General features: G+C 42.1%; 1 protein-coding gene across 1 annotated transcript; it reads left to right on the plus strand.

Annotated features, from left to right (window-relative positions):
- Nucleotides 1-5064: 5064 nt before the first annotated feature.
- On the plus strand, nt 5065-10499 carry LOC135363232 (rho GTPase-activating protein 20-like). Its single transcript, XM_064583872.1, has 3 exons — nt 5065-6609; nt 7993-8154; nt 9654-10499. The coding sequence occupies exons 1-3, from the start codon at nt 6568-6570 to the stop codon at nt 9765-9767; spliced, it is 318 nt and encodes a 105-aa protein (XP_064439942.1). The 5' UTR covers nt 5065-6567; the 3' UTR covers nt 9768-10499.
- The last annotated feature ends 352 nt before the right edge of the window (nt 10500-10851 follow it).

The raw sequence follows: 10851 nt of genomic DNA on the forward strand, positions 1-10851 counted from the left end.
CTAGTGAATTGTCAGTGTGGACCTTCACTGAGTATTCGGTGTCTCTGCAAGCACTGTACGGGATGTAGGGAACGTTCTCCTAGCTATGAAGAAATGTATCATATTAGCTACTTTGTTACCTGCTAGCTACTACCCCAGGTCCATGCATCACAGCAAATTTAGGAGCTAGCTAGGATTATCATCCTCCACACTTCCTAACCGATTCAGAAAAGCCTCAGTACAGGATGTATGTGCCCCAGCTCACACAATAGATAAGTAGCATAATAGACTTCAGATCCATTTTATTCCCTGAGTCCAGCCCTTATTAAGACTCTACACAGCAGAGAGAGGACATGAAGATAGAGCAAAAGAGAATTTAAGACTCATGAGAAGGGAGGGTAATCAGAGAAAGAGAAGAGAGTTTCTGGGCCTGACTTTAAAAGAGGGAAGGAAATAGAACAAGTAGGAAAGGAGTATAGAGTCACTTAAAGAAAAATAAACAAATGGGAAATGAGTATTCGCTAAATAGACTTCCATATTTGGGGAAGAGCCTCTACATAAGGGAATAATGAGAAAAGAATGGTAAAGTAGGAAACAGATGGTGATTCCGCAAAGGCCTTGAAGCATAGAAGTTTGATTTAAGAGTGGAAACTCAATGGAAAGGAAAATCTGATTAAAAGAACTGTTTAAATTGTTTCAGTGTATGACTGTCAAATGGATATTTGGGTAGAAAGTATATAGAGAGACACTGAAAAAAAAACAATCTAAATCGACTTTGGTCCTTCCTGCTCTAAAACAGTGTACCAGTACATTCCCCTCCTCTTTCAAAACGGAGGCAAGCTTGTGCTCTGCGTTTGTGGATATGAGATGCCATATACTTTTCTTTTCTTCCTACAGGGTATGCTTTCCTTTATTAATGAAAAAGGGCCCCTCACAGAAGGCATATTCAGAAACTCAGCCAATATAAAATCCTGCCATGTCCTAAAGGAAAAACTGAATTCTGGGGTCAAAGTGAACCCATACAGCGAATCTGTTCATGTGGTCGCATCCGTCTTAAAGGTAGGGAAGGTTCTAGCAGTATCTACACACGAGTAACTGAAGCTATGACTGGTGTCCTTCATCAAGACTGCTCAAGAACAATAATGGGCATAATAGATTAAGAACCTGACAAGCTGAAAAACGCTTAACAAAATCAAAATTTAAGGAAGCGACTTTAGGAGTTAAAAGCCACATGTGTTAGAAATACTTTCTCTTTTCACTACACACCGCCCTCCCCACCTTCACTCCTAAAGACTCCATGCAAAATACTAATACTGAAATGACTATTAGTCATGATAATAAATTTCAAAATACGCACCGATACATACACAGTTTACCCATGAAAACATCCTCACCACCCTCCTAATGAAGGCAAACTTTCCAAAAGAAATACAACAGGGAAAGAATTTAATCCATCCACCTTGGCACTTATGAACAGCTCTGAACAACCCTATGTTAACATAGTAATTACTACAGTCATAGAATGTCAGTCGCATATGGTCTTCCCTTGTCCCCCGTTAATGTTCGAAGATGTGATCAATAGCAAGGTCCAGAAATGACTTAGGTAACCACTCCTACACTGGGGCCATAGTGATATCCAGTAGTAATATACATACAGGCATCAGGAGACAGGAGAAGAATCATGCTACACTAGGTAGCAAGATGAGTGTTGCCCTCTGTAAGGTGCACACATGGAATCCATTTTCTAGCAAGAGTTAGGAGGTTCTTTCCTGATTCCGTGTTATAAGCACTGACTAGGGAGAGGGTGAGCACTTGTGGGGAGAGTGCTTAGACATTTCTAAAGTTTTCTCTTCCTGAAGTTGATCGATCTTGGTGGAGAATCAGACTCTGCAACCTTGGCCTTGATAATATCATGGCAAACTAACTGGGCAATTGGCATAAACTAGAAATGAATCTATCCTCAGGACCACAGTGAGTCTGCCATTAGACTCTCGACTTTTAGACAGTTAAGAAAAGGAAGAATGAAGCAATTGTGCGAGTAGCTTTCTTCCAGGGAGCACACATACCCAGAGTGAGAAGACCTAGTTCTTTCCTAATATGTGTGCAAGAGCCCACCTGTTTGTGTTTTGATTGTTTCAGGCCTTTTCTTGCCAGAGTTAAGAGCTAGCACCTTGTCTAAAACAAGCAACATGGGTATGTGTATTTCTGTCCAGGAAGCTAATAGGATTTAGGATGGTCTATAGCCAGACCCTGTCAGTTTGTGGTACTTTACAAAAAAAAAAGCACTCACACAAAATAAGTTCCAGATGATAGAAGGGAGCTTTATCTTCATTTCCACCACAGGCTAAGCTCTGCTTTTATGCCTCTAAGTTTTAGCGGGAGAAAATCCAAGCACCTGCTCCTGCGTGTGCAAGTCAATGGAGAGTCAGAGCCGAGCTCCGTGTGGGTCCCAGTTTGGGTATCTGTGAAGGAAGTGGGGGCTGAACTGAATTTTTTAACTACATATTTTCTCTGGAATATTTCCAATACATAGTTTCTATAGTTTATATTTATGTATAGATATATATATATATATATATTTTTTTTATCTCCCTAAGGATTTTCTTAGAAATATCCACGGAAGTATATTTTTATCTGACCTCTATGACAAATGGCTCGGTGTTATTGATCAAGGCAACAAAGAGGAGAAGATAACTGCAGCCCAGAGGTAATGATGCCATAATTACTCTACTCTGGTCACATCTCCAAAATACACCCAACATACTATTAGGAAAACATTGGCTTACATTTTGCAGCTTTGCCCACTATAATCATGACCAACGCCAAAGAGTTTCAATTCTTCACACCCATGGGGCCCAACTTCAGAATAGAGGCACGCTTTAGGACTATTATTGTTCTTCTCCTGATCTTATTAATCTGGACTCCTTGGCCATTTGACACCTTCTGGATCCTTGAAACTGGTAGACAAAATTCCCTGGTTCAAGACACATGCAAGAGCATCAACTGCCAGGGCTATGACCTTAAAAGTCTGTCAAACATTTAACTAACCAGAGAAGTGTTTATCTGGCTCAGGGACTGAATTCAGTGCAACAATTTTGTCTACATTCATGCCTGGAACTCTGCTAGAGCGGGTTGTGTGCTAGATATACAAGGATGTATTCTGTTCCCTGTCTCTGTTTTTCCAACCTCCTAAGTGGAATCACTTGCCTAATTTAAAAGTGTGTTTTTCTGACCTTAGGCATTTAGCCCAGCTGCCAAGAGCAAATGTTGTTCTCTTGCGATACCTTTTTGGAGTGCTATACAACATTGAGCAACATTCGTCATCCAATCAGATGACAGCTTATAATTTATCCGTTTGTATAGCCCCAAGCGTTCTTTACCCACCTGATTTCGACACCTTGGAATTGGAAGACAACTTGATAAAAAAGGTAATGAAAGCTCTCATTTTTGTCCCCCGGGGGTAGAATCCCTACTTTGAACCGGACATGTGCAGTAGTAACTCTGACGGATGGAACTTTGTGAAGTGCACATTTTCATTAGGCCCCTGTGGAGTGGCAGAGTTCTTTATGCTACTCTGGCGGGGTCTGGGAAGGGGTGTCGTTAAACGGGAAACTCGGAGCAGTCGAGTCACTTCTTCCCCCTTCGGGAGACTAAACACTAGACTGACTAAAGGAGAGAGAGAAGAGTCATGTGATACGATAGAAAAGAACCTGGGCTTTGGAGCTTCACCAGTCAAGGTTCAACTCTCAGCCTAATCCCTGAGGGAGTCGTAACCTTGGGCAAAGCCATGGTTTCCTCACTACACAATGGCGACAACAGCCAGCTCCTCTGGTCATCACTGGCACATCCTGGGTGGCTTGGGCAATATGAGCCCCCATGCCTCCAAACACATTGGCCTTCCTCTGCCAATTGTGGCTCATCTAGAAAAGTACTCGGCTACTATTTCACCTCTGCTACGTCATATGGAAACTAGCAAGAGATTCCAGAATATCCTAATAAGATGACAGGTCTTCCCCAAGCTCACCCAGAGAGAGCGAGCATGAGGCAAAGCAATGCGTGAGAAGGGACTGAAGTTAGACAGACAGATACGTTTTCTCTCCTGCTGTGTGGGTTTTCCCTCACAACCCCACCAAAATCCCTGCTTCCCAACTTTATGATACTTCTTCATTTAAGAAATGGTTTTCTTAAGTTGTCATTCATACTTTATAAAGTTTCATAAGATGGTATACATCAGTTACAGCTCAGTAAAACTGAAAACAAAATTTAAAAGCAAAAAATAAGTAAACTTTAATAAGGTAGGCTACTTTGAAAATTATCCTTGTTTTATTTATTTTTTGATATGTATTTATTTGAGAGAGGGAAAGAGAGAGCGTGAGCGGGGCAGGGGCAGAAGAAGAGGGAGAGGGAGAGGGAGAAGCCCAAGCCCATTCCCCGCTGAGCACGGAGCCCAAAGTTGGCTCCATGTGGGGCTGCATCGCACCACCGTGAGATCGTGATCTGCGCCACAATCAAGAGTCAGACGCCCAACTGAGGGGCCCCGAAATTTATCCTAGGCTTAAAGACATAACCACTGATCCCAAAATGTTAGCTCTTAAACTAGGCCACGCATTATAACTTTAGCCCACGGATGGGCAGTATTTTAAAATGTGTACCCAAAGTACACAGGAAAGTATCACTCTTTCTAAGTTATTTCTGAGAGAACTCTGGTTTCTATGTGTTTCTGTTTCTTTGTGTTTTTTTTAAACTTTTATTTATTTACTTGACTGAGAGAGTCACAGCGAGAGAGGGAACACAAGCAGGGGGAGTGGGAGAGGGAGAAGCAGGCTTCCCGCTGAGCAGGGAGCCCGATGTAGGGCTGATCCCAGCACCCTGGGATTATGACCTGAGCCGAACGCAGACGCTTAACCGACTGAGCCACCCAGGCGCCCCTGGTTTCTACGTATTTTTATCAACTCTGAATTTTTCTGAGAAGTCCTTCCCATTTTTTCTTAGATCCAAGGTCTGTATAGAAAATGTGATTTATAACTATGCCCTATGGAAAAGAGCACCCCATTCTTGTCTTTTTGTGTTACAGATTTGTCTTGTACAATTTCTCATTGAAAATTGCCTCAGGATATTTGGAGAAGACATCACTTCCCTCTTGGGCGAGAACTCAATGAGTCGTGGTAACAGCGAGAAGGCTGCAGGTACCGGGAGTAATTTAATTGGCTTTAGTGAGAAGCAGACAGCAATGTTTCCAGGGGTCATGGGAGATGTTCTGGAGCCCAGAGCATCGCCAGGGCAAGGATTTCCATGTGCTCCTTCTTCCGAAGGCTGGCTCACTGATCGGGGGAGGTTCCACACTGTTGTGAGACCAAAGAAAGGACAAGATGAGATGTCTGACTTAAAGAAGTTTCTAGTGTAGATCATAAGGGCATTAGGACACTTCATGGTATGCTACAGTGTTTGGGAATTTTTTCTAACAAAATTCTAAATGGGTTCTCTCTCTCTCTCTATATATATACACATATATATATATAACATCATATATATGTAGTTATATATATATAATATATAATTAGATACTTATTCTATATAAATATATAATCATAATATATATATTTATGTATATTAGATGTGCTCTGGTTGAAGCCAGAGCAAGGGGCCTTTCTTCCCCTCCCTCCTCTTTTGGCTCAGGGGCTCTTGAGGCACCACAGGAATCCAGTGCCCTTTGAAACGGGTTGAAAAGAACTGGCATCATTGAGAAAAAAGGACTTGACTTGATGTCAAACAACCTCTCCAGAGTGTAAATTCCTATGCCCCCATTTACCAGCTATATTATATTTGGCCAGTTATTCCAGCTCAGCATCAGTTTATTCATCTCTAAAATGTAGATAAAAATAATGTCTAAATCTTAGAATTGTGGTAAACACTCTATAAGATGATGGATGTAATCCAAGAAAAACCCATTAATAGGAGTAGCAGAAGTGCTCCTGACACCAGAGGTAGTATGATTTGAGCCTAGCTAATCACAGCTACCTGGCAGCAGTCCACCTTAGAAGGTAGACTTTCGATTCAGAACCTGGAGACACGTATCATCAATCCCTCCATATTTCTGACATTTCTTGGTTTTATGATGCTTACCACATTGCTTTGAGGAAATCTATAGGAAAATACAAGTCATTAGGAATTAAGATGAGCCTGGAGCACATGGGTGGCTCAGTTGTTAAGTGTCTGCCTTCAGCTCAGGTCATGATCCGGGGGTCCTGGAATCGACCCCCGCGTTGGGCTCCCTGCTCTGAGGGAAGCCTGCTTCTCCCTCTCCCCCTCCCCCTGCTTGTGTTCCCTCTCTCGTTGTCTCTCTCCCTCTGTCAAAATATGAATAAAATCTGTAAAAAAAAAAAAAAAAAAGGAAAAAGAAGGTTCAGCATATTAAACAACAACTACTACTACTAGTACTCTCTCTTCTTCTTAGACTCCGGCCGGAAGACTGTGAAAAGCCATTTTTTCAGAGACAGGGCCTTTTGGTGGGGCTCCCGCACTTGCCAGCTCACCCAGTGCACAGCCCCACCTTCCGCAAAGCCAGGACAGCTCTTTGGAGTTTCCCTCATGGATATCTGTGATAAAGACAACCTGCCCTTTCCAATTCTGGTAGGTCATCTCCTTTTGGTCTTCTATAGCCCTCCTGAGGAGCGGAAACTGAAAGGCCAAGCGTCCTCATCCAAATCTATCCCCAAATGGAGAAGTCATTACATAGTCCCTGGCTTTGGCAGAGAAGCTCTGTTACTGTTATTTCAAAGAACAGAATCTGATTTAGGTCCAGCAGACTCATGAGGCAAATACAAAAGGAAAAGACATTCTTGTCCATTCCACTTCTGTCTTCTTTCCACAAAGACCCATGGAGGCCTGTTCAGATCAGTCAAAATGGACTCTGTGTATGTGAGTCTCTGAGAGTCCACCTCATCTTCACACTCTCCCTTCATTGCCTTCCTGCTCACATGAGTCTCAAGTCTCCTTCAGCAGAGTCTACTCAGTCTAACAACTGCAAACATCTGACACGAGCATAGACTCATCCTCTGGCAAATAGGAATCTGTTAATCCTAACAGAGTATGGCAAATGAAAGCCACAGAGTTTGGCCCGTGTTATCTCAAACTGCTGTAGTGAATTGTCAGTGTGTACATTCACTGAGTATTCGGTATCTCTGCAAGCACTGTACGGTATGTAGGGAACGTTCTGCTAGCTATGAAGAAATATATCACCTTAGCTAGCATGTTACCTGCTAGCTACTACCCCAGGTCCATGCATCACGGCAAATTTAGGGGCTACCTAGGATTATCATCCTCCGCACTGCCTAAACGAATCAGAAAAGCCTCAGTACAGGATGTATGTGCCCCAGCTCACACAATAGATAAGTAGCATAATAGACTTCAGATCTGTTGGATTCCCTGAGTCCAGCCCTTATTATGTTTCTACACAGCAGGGAGTGGACATGAAGATAGAGCAAAAGACAATTTAAGACTTATGAGAAGGGAGGGTAATCAGAGAAGGACAAGAGAGTTTCTGAGCCTGACTTTAAAAGAGGGAAGGAAATAGAACAAGTAGGAAAGGAGTATAGAGTCACTTAAAGAGAAATAAACAAATGGGAAATGAGTATTTCCTAAATAGACTTCCATACTTGGGGAAGAGCTTCTATGTAGGGAATAATTAGAAAAAAATGCTAAAGTAGGAAACAGATGGTGATTCCCCAAAGGCTTTGAAGCAGAGAAGTTTGATTTAAAAGTGGAAACTCAGTGGATAGGAAAATCTGATTAAAAGAAGTGTTTAAAATGTTTCAGTGTATGACTGTAAAATGGATATTTGGGTAGAAAGTATATAGAGAGACACTGAAAAAAAAAAAAATCTAAATTGACTTTAGTCCTTCCAGCTCAAAAACAGTGTACCATTACATTCCCCTCCTCTTTCAAAACGGAGGCAAGCTTGTGCTCTGCGTTTTTGGATATGAGATGCCATATACTTTTCTTTTCTTCCTACAGGATATGCTTTCCTTTATTAATCAAAAAGGGCCACTCACAGAAGGCGTCTTCCGCAAATCAGCCAATATAAAATCCTGCAGAGTCCTAAAGAAAAAACTAAATTCTGGGGTCAAAGTGAACCCGTACAGCGAATCTGTTCATGTGGTCGCATCCGTCTTAAAGGTAGGGAAGGTTCTAGCATTATCCACACGTGAGTAACTGAAGCTATGATTGGTGTCCTTCATCATGACTGCTCAAGAACTGTAATGGGCATAATAGATTAAGAACCTGACAAGCTGAAAATGCTTGAGAAAATCAAAATTTAAGGAAGCTACTTTAGGAGTTAAAAGCCCCATGTGTTAGAAATACTTTCTGTTTTCACTACACACCGCCCTCCCCACCTCCACTCCTGAAGACTCCATGCAAAATACTAATACTGAAATGACTACTAGTCATGATAATAAATTTCAAAATACGCACTGACACAAACACACTGTTTACCGAAGCAGACATCCTCACCACCCTGCTAATGATGGCAAAGTTTCCAAAAGAAATAGAGCAGGGAAAAAATTTAATCCATCCACCTTGGCACTAATTAACAGCTCTGAACAACCCTATGTTAATGTAGTAATGAGTACAGTCTTTGAATCTCAGTCACATTTGGTCTTTCCTTGTCCCCCGTTAATGTTCGAAGATGTGATAAATAGCAAATGACTTAGGTAACCACTCCTACTCTGGGACCATAGTGATATCCAGTAGTATACATGTAGGCATTGGGAGACAGGAGAAGAATGATGATACACTAGGTAGCAAGATGAGCGTTGCCCTCTGTAAGGTGCACACATGGAATCGATTTTTTAGCAAGAGTTAGGAGGTTCCTTCCTGATTCTGTGTTATCAGCACCGACTAGGAAGAGGGTGTGCACTTGTGGGTATGGTGCTTAGACATTTCTAAAGTTTTCTCTTCCTGAAGTTGACGGATCTTGGTGGAGAATCAGACTCTGCAACCTTGGCCTTGATAATATCATGGCAAACTAACCGGACAATTGTCCTAAACTAGAAATGAATCTATCCTCAGGACCACAGTGAGTCTGCCATTAGACTCTCGACTTTTAGACAGTTAAGAAAAGGAAGAATGAAGCAATTGTGAGAGTAGCTTTCTTCCAGGGAGCACACATACCCCGAGCGAGAAGACCTAGTTCTTTCCTAATATGTGTGCAAGAGCCCACCTGTTTGTGTTTTGATTGTTTCAGGCCTTTTCTTGCTAGAATTAAGAGCTAGCACTTTGTCTAAAACAAGCAACATGGGTATGTGTATTTCTGTCCAGGAAGCTAATAGGATTTAGGATGGTCTATAGCCAGACCCTGTCAGTTTGTGGTACTTTGCAAAAAAAGCACACACAAAAAATAAGTTCCAGAGGATAGAAGGGAGCTTTATCTTCATTTCCACCACAGGCTAAGCTCTGCTTTTATGCCTCTAAGTTTTAGCGGGAGAAAATCCAAGCACCTGCTCCTGCGTGTGCAAGTCAATGGAGACTCAGAGCCGAGCTCCGTGTGGGTCCCAGTTTGGGTATCTGTGAAGGAAGTGGGGGCTGAACTGAATTTTTTAACTACATATTTTCTCTGGAATATTTCCAATAAATATTTTCTACAATATATATACATATTTTTTTATCTCCATAAGGACTTTCTTAGAAATATCGAAGGAAGTATATTTTTATCCGATCTCTATGACAAATGGCTCAGTGTTATTGATCAAGGCAACAAAGAGGAGAAGATAACTGCAGCCCAGAGGTAATGATGCCATAATTACTCTACTCTGGTCACATCTCCAAAATACACCCAACATACTATCAGGAAAACATTGGCTTACGTTTTGCAGCTTTGCCTACTAAAATCATGACCAACGCCAAAGAGTTTCAATTCTTCACACCCATGGGGTCCAGCTTCAGAATAGAGGCATGCTTTAGGGCTATTATTGTTCTTCTCCTGATCTTATTAATGTGGACTCCTTGGCCATTTTACCCCTTCTGGATCCATGAAAGTGGTAGACGAAATTCCCTGGTCCAAGACAGATGCTAGAGCATTGACTTCCAGGGCTATGACCTTAAAAGTCTGTGAAACATTTAACTAAGCAGAGAAGTTGTTATCTGGCTCAGGAACTGAATTCAGTGCAACAATTTTGTATACCTTCATGCCTGGAACTCTGCTAGAGCGGGTTGTGTGCTAGATATACAAGGATGTATCCTGTTCCCTGTCTCTGTTTTTCCAACCTCTTAAGTGGGATCACTTGCCTAATTTAAAAGTGTGTTTTTCTGACTTTAGGCTTTTAGCCCAGCTGCCAAGAGCAAATGTTGTTCTCTTTCGATACCTTTTTGGAGTGCTATACAACATTGAGCAACATTCGTCATCCAATCAGATGACAGCTTATAATTTATCCGTTTGTATAGCCCCAAGTGTTCTTTACCCACCTGATTCCGGCAGCTTGGAATTGGAAGACAACTTGATAAGAAAGGTAATGAGAGGTCTCATTCTTGTCCCCCAGGGGGTAGAATCCCTACTTTGAACCAGACAAGTGCAGTAGTAACTCTGACGGATGGAACTTTGTGAAGTGCACATTTTCATTAGGCCCCTGTGGAGTGGCAGAGTTCTTTATCCTACTCTGGCGGGGTCTGGGAAGGGGTGTCGTTAAACGGGAAACTCGGAGCAGTCGAGTCACTTCTTCCCCCTCCAGGAGACTAAACACTAGACTGATTAACGAGAGAGAGAAGAGTCGTGTGATACGATAGGAAAGAACCTGGGCTTTGGAGCTTCACCAGTCAAGGTTCAACTCTCAGCCTAATCCCTGAGGGACTCGTAACCTTGGGCAAAGCCATGGTTTC

This window comes from Mirounga angustirostris, unplaced genomic scaffold (assembly GCF_029215605.1).
Source record: "Mirounga angustirostris isolate CCGP_5_RB_7025 unplaced genomic scaffold, mMirAng1.0.hap1 SCAF_69, whole genome shotgun sequence".
Classification (NCBI taxonomy): Eukaryota; Metazoa; Chordata; class Mammalia; order Carnivora; family Phocidae; genus Mirounga; species Mirounga angustirostris.

Bases quoted from the DNA above. Each gene is read 5' to 3' on its own strand.
- LOC135363232 (XM_064583872.1), top strand. From the start codon at position 6,568: ATGGATATCTGTGATAAAGACAACCTGCCCTTTCCAATTCTG. The intron at 6,610-7,992 runs GTAGGTCATCTC...TTCTTCCTACAG, and splicing joins ACCTGCCCTTTCCAATTCTG to GATATGCTTTCCTTTATTAA. The intron at 8,155-9,653 runs GTAGGGAAGGTT...TATCTCCATAAG, and splicing joins TGGTCGCATCCGTCTTAAAG to GACTTTCTTAGAAATATCGA.